The 22,291-nt window shown below is 41.4% G+C and overlaps 2 protein-coding genes across 6 annotated transcripts; one reads left to right on the top strand and one right to left on the bottom strand.

Annotated features, from left to right (window-relative positions):
* Positions 1-459: 459 nt before the first annotated feature.
* Positions 460-3,246, bottom strand: LOC140361859 (gap junction beta-4 protein-like). 2 transcript variants are annotated; one of them, XM_072447745.1, is made up of 3 exons: positions 2,942-3,246; positions 1,302-1,742; positions 460-915 (listed from the first exon to the last, which is right to left on the bottom strand). In XM_072447745.1, exons 1-3 carry the CDS (start codon positions 3,001-3,003, stop codon positions 636-638), a joined length of 783 nt encoding a protein of 260 aa, XP_072303846.1. In that variant the 5' UTR covers positions 3,004-3,246; the 3' UTR covers positions 460-635. The 2 variants fall into 2 exon arrangements, with proteins under 2 accessions (XP_072303846.1, XP_072303845.1); XM_072447744.1 differs by lacking the exon at positions 2,942-3,246 and having other exon boundaries at positions 463-915; positions 1,302-1,915.
* Positions 2,663-16,308, top strand: LOC140361853 (homeobox-containing protein 1). 4 transcript variants are annotated; one of them, XM_072447733.1, is made up of 11 exons: positions 2,663-3,012; positions 4,003-4,114; positions 6,408-6,858; positions 7,062-7,147; positions 8,495-8,605; positions 9,709-9,912; positions 10,158-10,314; positions 11,880-11,962; positions 13,108-13,203; positions 13,291-13,415; positions 14,666-16,308. In XM_072447733.1, the coding sequence occupies exons 2-11, from the start codon at positions 4,033-4,035 to the stop codon at positions 14,801-14,803; spliced, it is 1,533 nt and encodes a 510-aa protein (XP_072303834.1). In that variant the 5' UTR covers positions 2,663-3,012; positions 4,003-4,032; the 3' UTR covers positions 14,804-16,308. The 4 variants fall into 4 exon arrangements, with proteins under 4 accessions (XP_072303834.1, XP_072303833.1, XP_072303836.1 ...); XM_072447732.1 differs by having other exon boundaries at positions 13,288-13,415; XM_072447735.1 differs by lacking the exon at positions 9,709-9,912 and having other exon boundaries at positions 2,664-3,012.
* The last annotated feature ends 5,983 nt before the right edge of the window (positions 16,309-22,291 follow it).

The following is a 22,291-nucleotide window of genomic DNA, read 5'->3' as shown; positions in this document are numbered from 1 at the left end:
CCTGCAATGTAAATGTTTTTTTTTTGTTGAAAACATTTACTTTCTGTTACTTACTGCTCACATGTTTGATCTATTGTTGTCAAGATTTAAGACCGTTTGTAGAAAAATGTCTTTATTAGTCTTATAACTGTTGCACCCTCGGAATGAATGACCAGACTCATGTTCATCTTAACTTTAGAGCAACTTTTTAATAACAGTCCTTGGTTCATTAATACAAGCATTTTCTTGTTCTCTGCCATTTTACAGTTAAATCAATGGACGCTCCTTTTCCTATAAGTCCACTAATTTGTCTCATTTTTCTTAAAGACACATTACTATGGTATTACATAGGTGCAGGGAAGTAATAAAATAAAACCTAAAAAAAAAACTCAACAAAAAAGTAACTAACGGTACATGAAATGTTTCTTGCCAAGAAAATAAATTTTACATTTTAACTTCACTTGTAACTACAAAACAGAATATAACTAGTCTTAAAAATATGGTTAAAATGGCGTAGAGGGTTTGGTGGATAAGTATGGAGCAAAAGACCTCGTAACCTCATGCATAATTCAAATATTTTAAGTCCATGCTAAAACTACAAAAGAGCTGTTACAAAACTATGCATGACAAACAAAATATAGGGCATTAGTTTTGTCTCAAGACACGGCAACAGTATAAGGAGGTGCAGAGGATTCTTTGGTCATTTCTCCATTGTCCAGTTTGTCCATGACCGGTCCCTTGTACATGGAGCCTTCTTTCTCTGTCAGAGGTATTCTGGGCATCATGAAGGATGTGTCTCTCCTGGAGCTTTCCCGAGCTCTGCAGATCTCAAACAGCCTCTTTCCACACAGATACAGGATCTCCAGCAGGGTGAGGACGATGCACACGAAACTGGTGACCACCATGAAGATCAAGAAGATTTTCTTCTCTGTAGGCCTGGGAAGGAAAGGACAAAAGGACATGAATTGTTAGTTTCTTAAGTATTCTAAACAAGCTGTGACTTTTCATTTGAAACCTAAAAATAATCAGAACTACACCACAGCTTATAATATAAGGAAAGTGAAATGAGGTGGTTGAGTAGTCCTGCTGTTTTTAACAGGAAAGTAAGGTTTGAGCTCACTGAATTTATATTAATAAAGTATATACCAGTAAGTTTGAGTGTTGTATGAAATATGTTTAGTATTATAATATATACTTAGTAAGTATTTTTTTATATGATACCTAAACTCGAGTAATTTAAATTGATTTCTTGTTCAACCACTTTAATTATACATTAACAATAAACTGAGCAACCATGTCAAATTATGTTAACGTACACCTACCTAGCAATGTAGCAGTCCACCACATTGGGGCAAGGATCTTCCCTGCATTTGACCAGTGGTGGAAAGAAGGTGGCCTCGTAGATGTAGAACACCAAGAAAGTAAAAACCCCATCCACCGTGATCTTAAACACCAGGCTCAAGAAGTAGGTCCACCACAGCCCTCCACGCTTCTTCCCAGTGTTATTATAAAGCGGCGTGCAATCCTCTCCATGCTTCAGCTTGTGTTTGCGCTCTCGTTCCTCTCTGTAGCTCACATGCAGGGTCACCAGGAGGGACGGACAGGTGACAAAGATGAGCTGGAGGGCCCAGAGACGGGTGTGGCCGATGGGGAAATAATGGTCGTAGCAGACGTTTTGACATCCAGGCTGGCGGGTGTTACAGTCAAAGTCTTTCTGCTCATCTCCCCAGACCTTCTCGCATGCCACCAGGAACACCAGGAGCCTGAAGATAAAAACAATAGCAAGCCAGATTCGACCGAAAGCAGTGGAGTACTTGTTGACCCCACTGAGAAGACCCTCGAGAAATCCCCAGTTCATTGTGATAAACTGGTAGAAGACGCACTCAAAAAAGGACTCTTGTGAAGAAAAAGAGTGGTTTAAACAGACTGCACACACCTAATGGCACTTGTTACGAATACTAATTTATTTTGCAACGTCCAAGTTAAAGGGGTGGGAAGAAGTGTGATACGCTACGCAAACATTCCAGTCCAATCGCAGATCGCAACAGGGATAAGCAGCCAACTGAATTTAAAGTGGTTTCAAAAACTCTCAAAGTCATGGATAAACAAGTCATGTTTTTAGGCAAATACATAGAAAGTCCTATTATAATAAATGGAGACTATTTAATTTACGTTTTGTTTTTCTATTACATCAACCTTGTGACCAAATGCCTAATAAAAACCTACCATATTTGAATTCAGTAGTTACTAAATCTGAGCAATTCTTAATAAGCGGTTTGTTCATTATGATTTAATAGGTTTACTGTGGTTAAAAAAGGGTCTAAAGCTTATTTTAACCACACTGAGGTCAAATACACCGTGTATACTCTAACTTTGCTGATATTCTTTGATTCAACTTTTCAAAAAAATATGATGTTCTTATTGTATCAATTGAATGTTCAGTTCTTTCCAGACATTGTATGACAGACACTGTACGCCCACTGTTATGTGCTGCAGTGTGAAGAGTGATTGACAACATAGACCACTTCCTGTGCATATCAAAATAAAACATGATTAGCCACGCAATCTTCTTTACATTAAACAGGCTACACCCGAGTCTTGGAAACGTCTACAGCGAGGCAAATAGCCTGTTCATTAAATGAGTTTGTCCTAGTCTTTATTAGATTCTTTATATGTTTTTCTTTGTTTTGCATATGCCCTTATTGATGTCCGCCGGCAGCACATTCCGTGCCCGTACTGTAACCGGAAGTTGCGATTATTACAATGTCTACGATTACAGTGGTGTCGGGTGAGGGGTCATAAATTGAAACAGACTCCCCACATTTGCATACTGTATTCCCCCTCTGCATAGCTCAAAGACAACATGACCCTGTACAGTTTAGCTTATGCACGCTCGTAACCCTTTGTAACCGCGCTGCTGCTTGTCCAGGCCGGAGTGTCTTTGGCCGGGGCGCACACTTACACTACTTCACCCACAGTGTTGGCCCCATCTGTCCACAGCTGGCCGCGGCGATCGCTCCTCATCCGCTGGAGGTAAGATCTCCGCGGCGGTGGGACACAATGCTAGTAGCTGCTTTGCTAGCGCGGCTAACTGGCTAGCATCATGGCGCTGTCCCGGCAGGTTTCGGGTTGCGCGTGCCATCGTCTGTAGTGTTGAGTCCATTTGACAGTCTACAATATCACACGCTCGCTCTAAGTTGACTGTCCGTACTGCATATTGTGAAACTTTAGTTATTAGCCAAGCAGCGGTATAATTAAAAAGTCAAAGAAGAGGGAGCTAAACGGAATCCGGCAAAATATTCAAAATAAAAGGCTGCTGCTTCCTGGATTTATATTCTTTAGAAACAGACTACATTTAATCTATGTATTTGTTATAGTCTGTTTTACATAATCCTGATAGCAATAGCCATACGATGCAATCTAACAATGCATCTGGAATGTGGTAAAATGTCTTTAATTGTCTTGGTTTAGGTTCAAGTCCTGCACAAAACGTAAATGTACCATAAAGTTTGCTTAACGTTGTGCACTTTCTGAAGAAGTGCAGACACATTACTTTATACTCTCTTTTTTTGAGGCACGTTTTAATAGTTTTCTATAAACTTAATATGTTTTGCTTATTTCCAAAACAGCCGCGTCAGTGCTATCTTTTATATTACATTTCCCTCAACTACTAATAACTGATACTCAAATAATTCAGTTTTGATTCGCATTTGCATTTTTACATGCTTCAAATGAAAAAAAAAAAAACCATTGTGGTTTCGCAAGCTTTGTTTTGAAGGAGTCGCTACACTACTTCCGTCTTCGACCCGTCTTGTAGCCAACTTGACACCCCCTTTCCCATCGCATCAGCCGCAGCTTGAGTTGCGCTTCTTGCCTCCTGCCCGGTCCCGTACGGGCTGTTGTTATTATCGGGGATGTAGCCGCGACTTTCTGACTGCACCGGTGATGCTTCGGGACGGTGTCTAGTGACCAGACTTTGTCACTGCTGCTAAAAGAGCTGTGCATAAATCTTTTTCTATGCAGGTCCGGAGAGACGCGCTCCTCCGCTGAGCCATGCGACAGTGGAGTGTCCCCGTCGCGACCCCACGCACCGAGCCACTCCCGGGCTGCCTCTCCGTGTCGCCCCCTCCCGCAGGTAACCAATCGGATGATGACGATGGTGATGATGATGGTGATGGGACACTGCTTTCACATCAGGAGAGTTAAGGATGCTCTCATTCAAAGTCTTGTGAATTCCTCTCCTCCGTTATGCAGCTTATTACAGTATTGTCAATATGGCTGTTGTCGACATTCCTGGTTGACTAATTGTGCATCAATTAGTCAATTAAAAGGTTGTGGATCTGGTAAAAGCTCTCAAAACTATGAAGTATCTCTACGATCTAAACGAATATCTGATTCAAATTGCACTTTAAGACAGTAAACTCTATGGATATCAAGCCAAACACAGTTGTAAAATAGGTATTGACGCATAAACTCCTGTAAATCCTTATAATCCCAGGAAAATGTGTACATTTAGAAACATTTGGTCGGTCAAGGCACCATTGACCAATTAATCGACTAACCGATTAGGGCTGCAACTCACAGTTATAGTTGTACTGGACTAGTCAACGATACGTTTTTTTGACTTTTTCAAAACATAAACTATAAGGGTGAAGTATGGTGATTGAAGGCGTTTTTAGTGTGTTATTGTTGAAAATATGAAATTGTTCATTCTTTTTTTTTGCTGCTGTCATAAAACGTCTTTATGCATGCGTTCAAGAGTCTGTATGGTCCAGGTTTCGATTATCAAAATACTGGAGTAGTCAGTTATTTCAGTTCCTCATTTCAGCCCTATTATTTAACTCTTCTTATAATCCCAGTCAAATTAAAGGCTACAGCTCTAATTGTTGAGCCGATATTCAGCGGGTTCTTTGGGTAGATGACATAAAGAAGGCCGACTAGTTTGTTAAATATAATATAATCCTAATTAGAACTATAATTCCCAGACTCAACAACATAAAAAAAATTACCTTATGAATTTTAATGTTCAAAATTCCATGCCATGACACGTTTTATTCGGATTCCGCCCCCAATTAGACAAATGGGCCGGTAAGTGTGAGATTGCCCGGAAGTCGTAGTTTTAATATGCTAGTGTCATTGCCGTGTCTGTATTTCACCCTGGACGTATCAAGCAAGGTTATAGTTTGTGCCAAGCGATTGAATAGATGCCAGGATTTCCAATGCACTTCTACAGAGGAGAATGCAGTCCAGTTTCATAAACCAGTTTTATTAACACGGAACTTCACGTCAAAATGCCACGGCAGCATTCGGTGTGTCTCCGAGATGAAAAGGTCCACATTGGCCTGTACATAGAGCTTAATCATTTTACCTGTGCGTTTGAGGGGTTGGACTTAAACTAATAATCATACCTTGATGGTGAATTACAACATTACGAAATAAATAGCCTATAAATTGCACTTAACCAAGAGCTAAGGTTATGTATTGATTTTGTACAAACACGAGATGCTCCTTAAATCTTCAACCACAAATGGCAGGAATCAATGTAACGGTAATGAAAGTGTATTTGCTCTTGATCTTGCTTTGAGCTCCCCTCCCGTACCAAAAGTAACAAAGTATATTCCTTGAATGTTGCTCTGACAATGAGCAATTGAGCAAAGTTAATCATAAAATATTTAGTTAAAATAACCATGATTCCAGCTTTACAAACTAGGTCAAATAAACAGTGCTTTAAAGGAGACATATTACCCAAAATCATCTTTTAACCATGTTATAATCGTTTCATTGATCCACTGGAATTAGTTTAGAGTGAATCATGCATGTTTAAGTCATATTTATTCTCCTGCTTTCAAGACATCGTTGCGTCAAAACTTCCAATTTCCCCCTACCCCGCAGACACGCCCACAGCGCTATACTTACTTTGTCCTCCAACTTTATTTTTCTTTCTTCTAAGAATTACTTTCGCAGTGCGAGTGATCGGAAAGCTTCTGTTCTTAATTATGGATACATTGAAGCGTCATTTAATAGAACATCTCTCATTGCGTATTGTGATTATAATTTGATTCGGTTCAAAGTTCACATTTTAAACGTGTCCAGGAGCACCAACATTTGAGAGAAATCTGAACTGCTAAACTAATCTAAGAATCCCATGTTATTAAAGAACGTTGTAGAAAGAATGTTTGTATTTTGTAGAGGTCCAAACTACAGCGTCAGTAGCTTAAAAACACATTAAGATGAAGGATATTTCTTTTAACTTTACTTTTAAATGATTGTTGTCTTTGTGACTTGGTAATTGCAACATTGACTCGACTGCAGCTCTATCACTTTGCCAAATTAGCACATATAATAATGCAGTAAAAAGTTGACGACAGTAGAATAGGGAGGTGGACTTTGAATCTATCACGACACAGTTTATTGTTTGACGTTCCCAGAGGCCACGATGGAGTGCTGTGACGTGGAACCCCGCTACACCATCGAACAGATCGACCTCCTGCAGCGCCTCCGTCTGTCCGGGATGACCAAACCCCAGATCATCCACGCGCTGGAGTCTTTGGAGCGCCTGGACCCGGACACGCGCCCCGCCCACTGTGACGCTAACCCCGCCCCCTCCCAAAACAACAACAACAACAGCAGCAGCAGCAACAACAACAGCAGCAGCGTCCACACCACATCTTCATCCTCCTCGGCCTCCTCGCTGTCGCTGGCCTCCGCCACCACCCAAACCTCGGGCCTGGACGGAGCGGCCCTGTCTCCTAGCAACAGCTACGAGGCCTCACCCCCGCCGCTCTACCCCCCCACGGTGGCAGTCCAAAGGTCGTTCAGCTACGACATGATGGGAGAGGAGGAGTGGGACCTGGAGGAGAAAGTGGAGGACTACATGAGGTGAGGATGAGGCGAAATGAGAGCGTTTGGAAGAGCAGCTAATGATGGTAAACGTCCCTCGTGGACCAGTCTCCAGAATTGTTAGCGAGTTAATCCAGGCCGAGCGCTTGGGGAGCAGGAAGGACACGAGAGGCATCTGTGAATACGTTTCATAGGAGCAGAGGCGAGGAGTCTAACTACAATGTTGTACTTTATTTTGACAGAAGGGACAGTAACCTGGTGAAGGAGGAGATCAAAGCCTTCCTCAACAACCGCAGAATCTCTCAGGCAATAGTTGGACAAGTGACTGGTAAGTGGAGCTTTGAGAGTCACACGTTTATTGGTCAAACGGTCAAGGCGATTTGTCAGGATACATAGTGGATAGCGAGTGAACATTTTGTCCTCAGAAGGCTCACATTTTAGAGATCAGGGCTGTGTTTGTTTGGGGGGATTGAATTGTCTGAATGCAATATCAGACTGCTCCTCTTTACTAATGTTCCAATTCCCTCACATTGTGGTGTTCTGTAATGCGATTAACAGGGCGGTACAAGAAAATGTATCCTTTTGTTTCAGGGAGACTTGAATATTCTTCGGTTCATTTTACTGCAGTGTTTGTCGTGGGCCTCTTAATCTAATTTCCCACTTATAAATGAATAAAAAATAGAAATATTGCATTTCACAGGACAGAACGTTGCAGTGACTTGGTACATGGAAACCAATGTGCAAATTCAGCAAGGGCTGACTCTGCATTGACAGAGTTTGAAGAAATTTTCTCTCTCTGCAGTTGATTGATTATAATACTATCAGTCTGTGGAGGAGAATACTGCAGCCTGGTGGTAACAGTTTGACCCGTTTACTTACAGTGCATACAGAGCTGGGCAATATAGGGAAAATAACAATGATGTATTTATTTTTCTCCTCAAATTTGATGTATCTTGAGTTTTATATTTTCTTTTCAAAAACAGAATAACATTGTCTTTCAGTATTGTTTTCATGAACATACACAGGACTTTAATAAATGCCATTTAATGCAAAAAACAGTACTCCAAAAAATGCTTTTACTGACAGGATTGGCTGTGGACCCTTCGATTAAAAAAAGAAAACGAGCTGATCATTGATGATTTGGACATGACTCAATCTCAATCTCAATCTCAATTAAAATTCAATTAATTTCTTAGCCCGGATGTTGAATAGGTGTCCAAACCGTGAATTATTTGAAACGTTTTGTTAAAAAGTGAGTGCTGCCACACCTAAATTATTTTTCATCAGAACATAGAAGAAACACAAACTCAACAACAAAATTATTACACCAGAAGAAGGGGTAAAATAAGAGCAAAAACAAAATAAAACGGGAAGAAAAAAATAAATACATTTTTAGGAGCATAATTTAATTTAGCACACCTAAATTCAGGGATTTCTGTTAGTTTTTAGGGTTGTAATGGCAGAGAATGCAGAAAGTACTTCCCCGGATAATTCACCTGGAGGTCAGAGGGCCAAGAACAATTGAAATGGGGCCATAGTTTGAACTGCCCTGGTCTAGTTTGTTGAGCTGTACAAGAAGGCTATTCTTCATACAAAATGAAATAAACGTCTTAGTTGCGACGCCCCTGAATAGAAAACAACACAAACACACAGTAAAAGTGCGTTTCCCCTCCAGGCATCAGCCAGAGCTACATCTCCCAGTGGCTGCTGCAGCAGGGCCTGGAGATGAGCGACTCCAAGCGCAGAGCCTTCTACCGCTGGTACCTGCTGGAGAGGAACAACCCAGGTGAGGAGTGCACCCGAGCTGGTCATATAACGCGCTGCACCGCCCGACCGGGAGCAAGATCAGATAACAAGGATGATGAATGCTCCCGGACAGATAAGGAAGAGGAGTGACTGTGGAAAACACATTAAGCGCACAAGGTTAAAGACAGATTTGAGAACGGTGTGTGTTTTCTGTCTGTCGTGAACCATTTATAGCTTGCCACACTTGCCCTTCGCATCTGCACCTCTTTTGTCCCTCCCTCCCGCATGTTAAACCACCCCACCTCACTCCCTGTGCTAACCTCATCTGATCATGTGGACGGAGGGCAAGCAAGGACTCCCGGGGAATCTATAATTTCAAAGGAAAAGGCAAATGATAAAAGCTATTGCTGTCACTGGAGATGTGCGTCGATAGGCTTCAGGAAGGGGACCGTGGTTCGACTGTGCTGGCTTTAGTAACAGTAACATGGCGTGGAGATGGAGATGGCGTCCACGTGTCAAACTTTACAGATTCTTAAGCAAATTAGAGTGCAGAATCTCATCTTTTATCTGCAAATTTAGCATTCAAGTAACATTTTATTCATGGCTGCAATATTTTGTATGGCAACAGTCCTAATTTCTCATCATTATGAAACCCATGGATAACTAAAGGCTTTGATTGGTTGACAGAAAACAGATCTTTGAATATCCTTGCTCTCGGTTGGTGCATAGTGCCTTTTATTGAAATGTGCCGATGGACTCTCTACCGTCTCTTTCGTCTTTGTTTTTATTTTTTCCCTGCGCCCACACGGCTTTGCACTAGCTTTCAGACACATCGGCCGTATCTAAAGCTGGGAGGCGGTCCTGTGCTGGTTTTCATTCCTACATGGCTAACAATCAGGCTATTAACTGTGAAACTAACAATGGCTCTCCAAAGCGGCCTCATGCTTTGCTTTCAATCTCAGCTCCTATTGACCCGCCGCTCATTCTTTTATCACTAACTAATTGGCCATATTAACATGATCAAATATACCATCGAAGTCACTTAATGATGGATCTAAAGGAGCTTGTTATATCAATTTATTTTATCTAACCACAGTACAAACTTCCAAAGTCCATGCCTGACTGTTGGGTTTTGTCCAAAAGGGCTGAGATGGAGTGAAAACCAGCACAACGTGAGTCCCTCGGGCCGGGGCAGGGGAGGAGACAGCACCCCCCAGCTCCTCCCCAACCCCAACACCACCCTGAACCCCAACGCGGCCCCGGTGTGGAGCAGGCAGAGGGAGCTGCTGATGCACCTGCTGCCCTGGTACACCGCCGCCGCCGCCGCCGCCTCACAGACTCACTCAGGTAACAGAGCCTGCAGCCCCCCGAGCAGCGTCGCACGGACCCCGCACTGCCCCACCAATGCCCTCGTTTGTGGACCTTTTTGAGTTTAAGTGGACTGGATGTGTTATTAATCCGTCTGCAAATGGACCTACTCTGTCTGTCGTGCCACGTCGCTCTGCTGGACGAGGGTTCCAGCGGCCCCCAAGCAATCTTACGAAGGAATCACTGCAAACTGTCTACAACTGTATCCTGTCTGTGCGTTCCAGGGGCCACCTTGTCCATGCGCTCTATGGTGAAAGAGGAGCCCGACTGGAGGACGGGCATCATGACAGGGGAGCGGACCGGAGTAGTGGGCGGACCCTTGAGGCTGCGCAGGGGAAGCAGGTTCACCTGGAGGAAAGAGTGCCAGTCCATCATGGAGAGGTACGTGTGCTTCAAGTGAGCCGGCACACTCTGAGCTCCACCCACCCACACACCGCCTCCTCTTCTCAACTGCGATTGGCTGGTACTCCTCTATCCATGCCATTTCAAAAGGTCTCTCTTCACTCAGTATGTGTGTTTTTATTTGTAGAACGTAGGCAGGAGTGAAATGTCACTTTGGAGAGGCTTTAAAAACATGTTCAAACGCCTTTTTTCTGAGGGTTGAAGTAGTCTGAAGTATGTAGTCTGTCTGCAGTATGTAGTAAATAAGCAGCAGTATGTGAGGTCATGTCTGTGTGCACTTCTTCCACAACCGGAGAATCAACTGCAGAAGATTGGAATTCCGTCGCGTGGCATTTTATCCAGCCAAGCTCTATAAAACATGCCGTTGTCAGTTTTAACAAGCCTTCCAGGTGCAGCGTCCTGTAGTCCTCACATCCAGTTATTTAAAGTTATTTAAAGCTACAGCCGCGCGGCGTCAAGTTAATTACAGAGCTTTACCTGTTCGCCTTCACAACACTATTCGCGGCACCGGAGACGCTCCAGGAGAACGGCCGAGAACCAGAGCAGACATTCCCGCACTGCTCCATCCGATCGATTTCTCCCATCACACGCCCGCTGTAAGTACAAGGAGCACTCACAATAATAAAGGCCGCAGACGACAACACTCCCCCGGATCGCTCTCCCGCGGATTACGCAACTCCACTGCAGTGCCGATCCTCGCGGGCCCGTTTATGCCCAAGGACGGGACGGCGGAGGTTAAGAAGCTGCGGACAGGAGAGGACGAGGCAGAGGGTGACGAAGCACTGAGAAATTGATCCCGCCGTGTTTGTAATGCGAGATAATACGGCTTTTTTTTTGCCCCAAGAGATGTTCCGAAGCAGGAGCGAGCGGCGCAAAACTGTCTGCTCCTTTACCTGGATTTAAACATGACTTGAAACTCAAATATATGAATGAATCCACTTTGCCTACGACAGGTTTTTACGATGTTTTAATTTTGATTTTATTTGGTGTGTTTATACCGGTTGTACGTATAGATTATAGTTTTACACCAATCGGGCAGGTATTTGTGAAGAAAACGTTGAAAAAGTTGTAGGAAATGACAGGAAGTGACATCACACAGGGACACTAGGGAAGTTTATGTAGAATTTACACAAAGAAACAACTTTTTTGAGCCTCTAAACATGAATTCAACAAAATAAAGATGCTCTCATGTATTTGTATTAGTCAAATAACTATTAGATGAACGATTAGATTAGATGAGTTTTTGCTGGGTAATTTCCTAGTGTGATGTCATCAATTACAAACAGGAAGTGAAATTCTAAATCTAAAAAATGTGCTATTCTGTGATACATTTTTTTTTATAATTCTTCGCATAATTCTAAATATATTCATCTTTACTGCATTCTAATCCAACGAGTGGTCGGACCTGTCAGAGGCACTTGAAGTTGTGTCTCTTCTGTGCTTCAGAACGTAATGAAGCGTACAATAAGACGGTCGTGCTGTGCTAATCAGACGCAGAGCCGGCGATGCGGTGTCATTTACAGCTCTGGGATTTTGCCTCACAGTTTCTTCATCGAGAACCAGTACCCGGACGAGGCCAAGCGCGAGGAGATCGCCAATGCCTGCAATTCGGTCATTCAGAAACCAGGTACGGACCCCGGAAAAGACGTCACGTTTGTCTAGATCACGTCGCATCAGCTTCAATCCATGATCAATTTACGTGGACACCAAGCACTCTTTGAAATATTACACATTAGGGCTTTTTTTAACGGTTATTTTAGCGGTCCACAAGTCAAACTATTATTTCTATTGTACATTTAAATCCATTATTAACCAAATAAAAGCTGAAATATGATGACTGAAGGCTTCTAGATAGAGAATATTTACGAATATTCATTGTTTTTTGACATTTTGGTTTAATAATACCACTGTTTCTGTTATAAAAACATAATTCCGTTTCGTTTCGTTTGTACAGTACAAATAATGAGTATAATGATCAAACTATAGCTACTATCATTTGTTTTTAGTCGACTAGTCACGGTTTAGCCCCATTAAACATTTATTCTTATATTTTTATTTGTTTTTTTATTTTTTCTACAGAAACCCATTGTTACACAAAGTTTTTCTCAATTTTAGTTAAAACAAAGCCATTGTTGTATGTTTCTGCTGGGAACGACTCCATTTGCTTGTCTCCATGGAAACGTTATTACTTTGTCCACAGTATGACACAAAACCTTTCATTTTTCAGTTGCAGGAAACAGATCTCACCACAGATCTGACCTGTAACTTGGCCTCACCTTCTTGTCTCCATGGAGATTGACTTAATGTTATACTGCGGAACATTCTGTAGAGACAAGAACACCTTTCCTTCATAGTACAACAACACGATGATGGACTGTACTTTTATTGCTAACATTGACCAGTTTCCAATAAATAAATCACAATTACCGTCCCTTTATTTGATGAGTTCCTGTTTCACGCTTTCTTCTCGGTGATTATTCTTTCTTATAACGGACAGTTCGTCGTGACACGTTTGACACTATGCAAATCCATTTAAATTTGGGTCCCAGCGCAGTCTCTACAGTCTTCTCCCTTTCTTATTCGGCACTTCATGTTAAATTACGGTCCCGGCGCTTTTGCATTTCAAAGTCGACGACACGTTTGATGTTTGCTGAAGGTAAAAATAAGCGCTTCTTGCAGTCGATCGCGGAACAGATTTCATTATTAGCCCAGCGAAAATAACATGGTGATATAATGACATTGTTTATTAGATGCGAGTGCGTTTCTTCCCAGGTTGTAAGCTGTCCGAGTTTGAGCGCGTGACCGCACTAAAGGTTTACAACTGGTTTGCCAACCGTCGGAAGGAGATGAAGAGGAGAGCCAATATCGGTGAGTATTCGATTTATGAACTGCTTCTTCTTTTTTTGATGGCTCGTTCATCATTTTTTCTTTCGTTTTCTCTAATACAACTAGAAGCTGCCATTTTGGAAAGCCATGGAATCGAGGTGCCAAGTCCCAGCTGCCATTCGAATGGAGAAGAGGTGGAGATGCACGAGTTCGCTGACCAGGCCAGCCATCGCTTCACCGAGCAAATCATTCACGTGAGTTACAGATATAGCACCAGTTTGATTGTCTGACCCGCCAGCCCCGCCCACATTCTGTTCGAATGCGTCTCGGTCTGGAATCGGACCATTGGGGGGCGTCAAAAAAAACTTTCCAGCATTTACCGGTCCAACCTCCGCCGCTAATTTGTGTCTCTCAAATAAGGAAGACATCTCTCAAATATTTTCGGAACGTTCAGAACAAAATATATAACTTTATTTACCTCAGATTTACAGAGTTTAGTGCGTCGCTTGTTGACTCAGCAGAAGTCGGCAACGTTTCTCAGTCTGTGTTATTTTGATCCTTTCCTCGTAATCCACCATGTTTGTTTAGACACGAACGGACAATGCGTTTGTCTGATTGGGTAATCCGCCTGTCAATCACTCCCTTTGGAAATTGGCGCGACTGGGTTGGATCCCAGACCCTCAGGTTTTGATAAGTAGTCTGTCAAAACGTGTTGGGAATGGCTGGTCAGGCAACCAGTCCTTGTTTTGAAAAGTACTTGCAATATCTTTGAATGCGCAGGCCGCTCTCGTCTTTTAATACTCTTTTTCAAAGCGAAGTGACGCGTGGTTTGTGTGAGAGGGCGAGTTAATACTTGGCGAAGCATCTGTTAGTGTTGTAAACGCAGTCAGAGTTGCTCCAGAACAAATGTGTAAATTACAGGGAGTCGCTGAGGCAGCTGCGCAAAGCCGGAGCAGGTGTGAAGTGTTCACTAGAGCCAGGCACGACCATCTAAACATGTGACACATCAAAGCCTACGGCCTACAGCCCGGGACCATCAGCACCCTTCAGAACGGAACGTATCTCAAACCATTGTCCATGTCACAGTTTGATCAAGAGAAGAGCTGTGTGATCACCATCTAGGATTTAACTGTAACTAGCTCAAATATAACTAACCTATATGTATCTAAATGTTACATAGTTTCAACTCAGAAAGTATCTTTGATCATAAAGGTGGTCATATAAAGCATGGAGTGTATTGCTATTGTAAAGTAATAATGAAAGTGGAATAGAAAAGGATTTAGTTTTAGCAGGAAAATTTGCTGCTTTGACTTCCTTGCAAAAGTCATTTTCAATCTGAAGAAAATGGTTTTAGAAGTTAACGTTTAAGACTCTCCTGAGCTCAGCTTGGTTATTATCATGTAAATAGTTCTCAAACTGTTCTCTTCAGATTGAAAATTGCTTTTCTACCATTGACCTTTGGATGAGTGATTACATGGGAATATTGAGTATTTGTATCCGACAGGAGGACGGCTCCGTGCAGAGGATCGGGGACCAACAGGACTCTGTGTTGAACGTGTCAGAGGGAGCCTCTCTGCCCAGCCCTCAGGCACAGGAACAGAAGGAGGACCACTCCAAACGGGAGACTGTGGATGAAGAGTGACAAAGGCTGGTGGATTGGCACAGTCATGTTTAAGCAAATGTAACGAGAAAACAAGATGTGTCCAGCCACAAAGAGCCTTGTGGGTGCAGTGACACCCTATAATCAAAGGGAGACGGGTGCTGAAGCTTGTTGAGGTGCCTCTGCTGGAGAGGAGGCCTCCGTATTTATCGACAGTAATCCTGCTTATATTTACGGCTATATACAGTATACATGTATATCTATATTGGTATATAATGCAGTTCAAGATGGTATTAATCAGCCTAAAATCTTAGTGGGACGATTATGTAACGATACCTCGCCCATTTTAAGCTAACTTTCCTTTTCTAAAAGCTTCCTGAGTTTTCCACAGCGGCTGTTGGCTGAGCCTGCAGGTCAGGTGCTCTGTGACAAAGGGATTCGTGATGAGTGGCAGAAAGTGTGGGCTTATCTGTGACTCTGGTGTTATTCACCAGTCGATTGGCTCTAATAGTGATCAACGTCCTGAGGGTCTGCTGCATTCTCAGGAATGGATCAGAGCAGTACAATACAGTGTGCTTCTATCTGTGTACTTTAATGTTTTTGTTTAACCAAACTAGGATATTCAGTACCTTATTTATACCTCTTTGTATCAGCAGAACAAGCCTCAGAATATTTGATCATTTTATGACTGAATGCAATATTTGTCTGCTTGTGAATAGCGTTCATTTTATTTCAGGCACAGCCCGAAACACTCGACTAGTGAACTCAGATATTTCTTACTTTAGTGTTTGAAAAATGCTAAAAAAAAAAATGTGACAGCGTATCCAGGTGCTTCAGACTAGATGCACCTTAATGTTGGTGTTATTATGTGATCAAAATAAGCTAAAGCTTAAAGCTTTAATGATTGACTGCAAAGCTTCAAAGCACTTCAGAGTGAATTCACGATCATGGTTCAGCGCCCAATTTGCACTGTACAGAATCCAGAGAGTCTCCTGAGAATCTCTCTTTAAATTAGATCCGATTGGTCCAACTTGAATGATGATTTTATTTTTACTGTTATGTATTCCCCTATATTGATTATTTGGCCCAAGGCCATGGGAGCTACTCTCTCAAAGTTCATGTAATGAACTTGCTTTCATTGTGGAGCGCCCCCTGTGGGTGGAGCCATGTTACCTCTTATTGCCAAAGCTATGCCAAGGTAGAGACGAGCTCCAGACTCAACTGTGCAGCAGCAGGACACAGTCCGACCATAGATGTACATTATGATTATGTAGATGTTCTAATGCTCAGTACAACACTAGCCAACTCTAGCTTACCTCAGACTCACTTGTGTCATGTTGTTACTGTCGACTCACTGTAACACACCATGACATGGACACTATGTAGCAGTGTGACGAGGGGATCCCTGGACAAATGACTCCTCAGACAGTTCTCATGTGAGACTTTGGACACAAGCCCCAAAGACTTACTTTATGATTATTATGCTCTACTCTCTCTGCTTTTATTTGAAAAGTCAAACTATACCAATAAAATCATGTAAGAGAAAACCTGGCTCTTTATTTTGCATCCAGTCGATAGATAGGCCTAGTATGTACACGGACAGATATTTTACCTTTCAACTTCATACCCCCAAGATATTCAAAAGTACATTTTAAATGTTTAATCTGAACAAGCAGACGTTAGGTTTTTCAGTAAACAATCGCTTTTCTAAGTTTGAAGTTCCTCTTCAAACCACAAGATGGCAGCATTGTTTTACACAAACTTAAAACTGCCATAAAAACTAATGCACACGTGAATTCTCTGGATATAATCGAGTCATTTTCGAGTCAATCCTACACAGCAATGAAATCTATTTTTGTTTATTGCGTTAAAAGGAAATTCCATGTATTTTAAACTGTATTTTCTTCCCTCAGTGTTTTCATGAACAGTAACAGAAATACATTGTCTATAATACATTATTCAACACCTTTGGCACCAACAACAAAAAATCGTCCAAAATACCAACATTATAGCACAATACCATTCAAACCGTTGCCAAAATCACACTGCTGAGTTGAAGCCTTTCTAAATGACAATATTCAGACAAAGCTCACTCTAATGTTGGGGTTCCATGCTTTTTGGGGACATTACATTTACTGGTATTAATGGACCTTAACCATTGTTTCTGACCATCCGCCTATTTGGCCCTGTGCACAATGGTTGGACATTTGATGGCATTGCTTATTAAAAGAGGATGTTGCGTTCCACATGTGAGTGTGATGCATCATTAGAAAGCTTAGGCCTTCTAGTTTCTGCAGATGTGCACATGAACACTGTCCGGGCTTCAGAACTTACACTACAGAAGCCCAAACATACAAAATACATCCTTTTTTTAGTCTTGCCAGAATATTGTCGATTTGTAAAGGTCCTGTGCATGACATACTTCATTGTGTGCTTATGCTGTTCACTGCACATGCTGTTTACCATGACAACAACTGTGTAAAGTTTCAGATCTCTAGGAACAGGCATTTTGGTGCTTTTGACATTTTTGTATCAAAAAGTATATTCGGAACAAGAAATATGTCCCAAACTGTTTTATTACAATTTTAGCTCCTCTATGATCATAAAAAAATACATTTAGATTCTTTGTAGGCCACTAATACCTATTATAACTGCTAAAAACAATGTATGTGAAAATGTGTAAATATGAGTTTACCCATGAATTTCCCAGTAGAGTGCGATAATGTCGAGGAATTGCATTTGTCATTTGAAAGAAAAAATATTACAATCAACCAATTCAGACAAAGTCATCGTGTGTGCGCATTCAGAGCATCAAAAGACAGCGCTGTCATTTTGCTCAGTTTCTAATATAATATCACATAACAAATACCACATGCACATTTGTACTCATATGGCCCATGCAGCTTGATAAATGAGATTTCCTCCCAAAAGGTACCACATTTTGAGAAACTGTTGCTTTCACCCTCGGCCCCGGCCTGTTTATCCTCAGCTACACTGTATGTTTATCATAATACAGACGATCGGACTGTAGAATACTAACCTGCTGGGCTTGTTTCAGGTTGAATCGGAGAACAAGAAAGAAACCTGCAGGGATCAGGATCAGAATCGTTTATCAATGGCCACACAACAGATTGGAGGTAGAATTTGTTTTTGGTACAGTAGGGAATTCTCACTTCTTCTGTGTCAGTTACAATACACGTACAAAACAAGTAATTGAACAAACAGATTACATAAGGGATTGGTGTAAAGTTTATGTTCATGTTTATTTTAAAGATCTCCACTAGCTGAGGTTTACAGCCAACTACCATATTTTCCAGACTATAAGACTATACGTTTTTCATAGTTTTGGCCGAGGTGCGACTACTTATATTGATACTGATATACTTATACTCCGGAGCGACTTAGATGTAATATTATTTGTTATTTTCACACTTGCAACCGCATTTCATACTCCAGTGCAACTTATATATGTTTTTTCTTCTCTATTATGCATATTTTGGCTGGTGCGACTTATACTCCGGTGCGACTTATAGTCCAGAAAATACGGTACTCTTCCTCTGGTCCTGTTTTGCAATATTGTGACAAGTGACAATTACATAATTTTCAATGCATATGCAAATACAAACTGCAAGTATACATTCTCATTGTAAAAAAGGCCATACATAAGTATATTTAAACTGTATTTACTTTACATATAATGTGTCCTAAAAACTGTCTTTTGTCGATAGCTGTGTCAATAAAAGTACATTTGAGAAAGTTATCGTTTGCTCTGAGAATTAAATAAACCGCCCTTCATATGCTTGTCTAGTGGCAGACTCAAGTGGTTTTTAAACTGACTCATGCTCGGTCTTCAACCTTTGAGTGCTTTGTGTTTAAACTGGTGCTAAAAGAGCTGCAGCTTCTGAAGATTGTCCAGTTAAGAAATGGTCAGAGTTCTTACGACAGGGTTTGGTTGGATCTGGTCTCAGGTATTTACAACATCTTCTTACTGTGGATAAAGATCTTCCTATAGTCTTGACCAATTCAATTTACTGTCCAGAAAGACTGCCAACAGCTTCACTTTGTGACCTGCTCTATGAGATTGTTATTCATTAAAAATGTACTGGCTTTGGGGGAAAAAGCTGTTTTTGAATCTGACTGAGGGGAAGAATACTTGAAAATGTATTCCGTTACAGGCAGCATACTGAATAGCTGCAGTATTATTTATATATATTGCTTTTAATGTATTCCGATACATGGCCCAATCAGAGTATGTATTCTGAATACTTAAAACATAAAAAGGCAAAATACGAACAAAAAGGAGCAGAAAGAAGAGATGTTATACTTTTACTTTAAGTTGCAATAAATTGTAATGTAAATAACAAAACATATGTTTAGAACAGCACTGTTGCACTGGCTGTGATACATGAATTAATCACTAATAGAAGAAAAACACAAAAATATGTGGTTTTATTAAGATTGTGCAGGTTGAACCCAAAATTGCATGATTGCAGTACTGGATTGTATTCCTTTAAGACAAGTAACTGTATGTGCCTATTCTAAATACACAAACAAAATTAAAAACCTCAGAATGTGTATTTTAAATTGAAAATATATATATAGTTACGTCCCAAAACTGACGCCGGGAGAACAAACTTGAAATAAAAGCTCTTTAAAGTTTTGCAATAAAATCTTGGAGCTTCTTGTTGTGGGTGGAATATAAGATAAGATAAGATATTCCTTTAATGTATTGTTTGTTGTCAATGTTCAAACTTTTTTTTTGGAGACAAAGCAACACATACTTTTGCTGATAGGGTTCCCATGAATATGAAATTGTTGCTTACACCCACATTTCCCACCCATCTCCTCCCACCAGGCGTCGACACCCGCTTGTATCCTTCACTCCTTCACCAGTATTTTTCATCCTCTTTATTCCCCACGGAGCATGGAATTCATGACCCGCCAACTTTCTGCTGACTGCACAGGCCGTCCTCTGCTTCTGTAAACCATTTCCCCTCCACTCCACTCACAAAACACCCAATGACACGTTGCGTTAAAAAAAGAAAGTATTCAATTTGTCACCGGCTTTGTAGCGTCAACAGTTACATTTTGATTATGACTATTTTCTGTCGACGGGGCGTTCGCTGGTCTGTTTTTAAACGCGGGGGAAACATTTATTCCGGCGCGACCTATTGCATTTGCCTTTCTGTCTGATGACTTTTCCTCTCCTCTTTGTCCTTTTGAGAGGTGGAGGAACGCGGTGGCAAAGGAAAAACGGTGGTGTTGGAGGGAACAGATAAGATGGCGAAAGTTAAGGTTATCTTCAGAGCTAATGTTTTGTGGCAAGAGACAATTCCTTGGAGTCCGATTTCTATTACCGCAAAGATGTGTGTGTGAAGATAACTTTTTGCGGGGTTCTGACACTTGCTTGTTTCCATGGATGCCTTGAATGTTCCACAGTATGGCATTTAAATGTGCTGTACCTGATTTTTTATGTGTGAAAAAGACCAAACGCTCCAAATGTATTGCTCACTTTCCTAATGCATTGTAATCATTCCCAGCGACGAGTTTTGAAGTGCCTTTCACAGAGCAGTAAAGCTAACATTAGCACGCTAACAGTGCACTTCCTGTTTTGCGGACGATAAAGCGCTCTATACTTAGACGCAGACAGTACACAGCGGTGTCGTTTTGACCCTAAGAGCTACTTTTACAATACAAAAACAGATTTTAACATGTGTAGCATTCATTTCACTTGGGTTGTTATTGTTTGTTTTTTGCTAAAAAAAAAAAACTGCATTGCACTGTTAGCATGCGCGCCACACCACAGATCTGACCTGTATCTTGTCTCCATGGAGTGCTACATAGGGCACCATTAAATAAAGTCTCACAGGTCTTTTGTCTTTGGAGGAGTGATGCCACAGACGATGGTACTTGGAGTTTTATGTGTACTATTTGCAGAACTACAAAGAAAGCGAGCATAACTACTGCCACGCGTGCCCCGATTCTGTCACTGTTTCTTGGTCGTATTGTCTGTAGTCTGATATAATTTACACAAAGGACTCATTCCGATCTTGCAATGTTTTTGTTTTTTCTTCCACAGAGCACCAAGAAGAAAATGAGCACAAATGAAACAAGTAAAACTTTGGTCTCTTTGGAGACCAAAAGAGAACTTTTCTCTGAACTTTGCTGTCTCTATCACTTGACGTAATAAGTCTTTGTCTCTTTGATATCTCTTTGATATTTATTCTAGAAATCCAAACAAATTCATTTTCATCCCACTTCACTTCAGGATCGATCGAAAAGTACCTTGAAAAACATATATGTCCACTGTGAGCTGCTTGTCTTCATGGAGATCGTTCTAATGACATTCTGTGGAACATTTTAGACAACAGCATGTGGCGGACCCCCACCAGAGCAGTCCCATGGTGTAACCTGTAAGCATTATGCAGAGCAGTGATCTAATCATGTTGTGCATTAAATAGCTAAAACCCAAAACTCTGCCGTGTGCTCTACCAGATCTGTAACTGTTGGATAAGATGTAATGTATAAAAGCATTAAATGACTGGTTTACACAGGCAAACAGACCTCAGAGGCTAAACAAGTTCTTTAAATAGCCTTCATTTGTCGATCCACGGTGAAGCTGAGGCAAAGTGGTCACTAACAGACTCTTTCCACGCACACTATTCATGACTCAGGTGCCAGCTCTGATGTTTGAGACAGGTAAAGCACACGCTAATGACTGTAGCTCTGCCATTTCATATTGCACCCCCCCTCGTAGTCTTTTGATTGTTTCCATATAAAATTGTTTTTGTTTTGTCAATTGTCGTCTATTCCCCAATGTCGTTTTGTTCCTCACAGCCTCGTGCCCGTGCATTTGATTGGCTTTACGAGCACCAGTGTCCTTTCACAAATCTGAACCGTAGATCTGCTCAGAATTTTCAAAGCAGGAAACAGGATGGAACGTTCAGATGGTTTTGCACTTGTCAGCAACAGTACACCGTGGACGCAGATCTATTCTCCTATAGTGGGCTGTTTGTCACTCCAGAAATGACATAAAACCTAAGCATGACACTATAATTCCAGCCAGTCTCACGGTTGCGTTGGCACAGTAACTCCTGCCGTTTTACCGTCACCCTCTGTGACAGCCATATAAATATACTCACTCAGTCCATTATCACTTAAAAATACCGTTGTATAACATGCCACTTATGTCGTTTTTATGGGGCCAGTTGTGTGCCATGAATGCAGATGAGGCTCCGTATTGGTCAGGATTTATATAGAAGAACTGCAACCGCCAGAGAACCATTGTTTGCTTGATGCAATTGAAATAAAATGGTAGATCAGGGATTCGATTGGCTCAGGTTTATGATTGAACCAAATGTTACAACCAGAGGGCGAAGAGAAATGACATGGAAGCCAAAAGAAGTGAATGAGGATAATTAACCAAACAAGACACTTTGGGTCTATTTAACGCAGCAATTAAAACATGAGCTCAAATTTAAATCTTGATTTTGCCCATTAGTCTTGATGTTTGGTGCTGTTCTAGTCTGG

The sequence above is a fragment of the Eucyclogobius newberryi genome, unplaced genomic scaffold, assembly GCF_026437365.1.
Source record: "Eucyclogobius newberryi isolate DKJ021-1_F unplaced genomic scaffold, fEucNew1.0.hap1 SCAF_16, whole genome shotgun sequence".
Classification (NCBI taxonomy): domain Eukaryota; kingdom Metazoa; phylum Chordata; class Actinopteri; order Gobiiformes; family Gobiidae; genus Eucyclogobius; species Eucyclogobius newberryi.
The sequence above is the reverse complement of the archived record's forward strand: the minus strand, read 5'-3'. Positions and strand labels throughout refer to the sequence as shown.

What these genes read in the sequence shown, in the direction of transcription:
- LOC140361859 (XM_072447744.1), bottom strand. Translation starts at nt 1,837, where the DNA reads ATGAACTGGGGATTTCTCGAGGGTCTTCTCAGTGGGGTCAACAAGTAC. An exon ending in GTGGACTGCTACATTGCTAG is followed by an intron (nt 916 to 1,301) that starts GTAGGTGTACGT and finishes TTTCCTTCCCAG; the next exon opens with GCCTACAGAGAAGAAAATCT.
- LOC140361853 (XM_072447732.1), top strand. Translation starts at nt 4,033, where the DNA reads ATGCGACAGTGGAGTGTCCCCGTCGCGACCCCACGCACCGAGCCACTC. An exon ending in AATAGTTGGACAAGTGACTG is followed by an intron (nt 7,148 to 8,494) that starts GTAAGTGGAGCT and finishes TTTCCCCTCCAG; the next exon opens with GCATCAGCCAGAGCTACATC. An exon ending in TCACCGAGCAAATCATTCAC is followed by an intron (nt 13,416 to 14,665) that starts GTGAGTTACAGA and finishes TGTATCCGACAG; the next exon opens with GAGGACGGCTCCGTGCAGAG.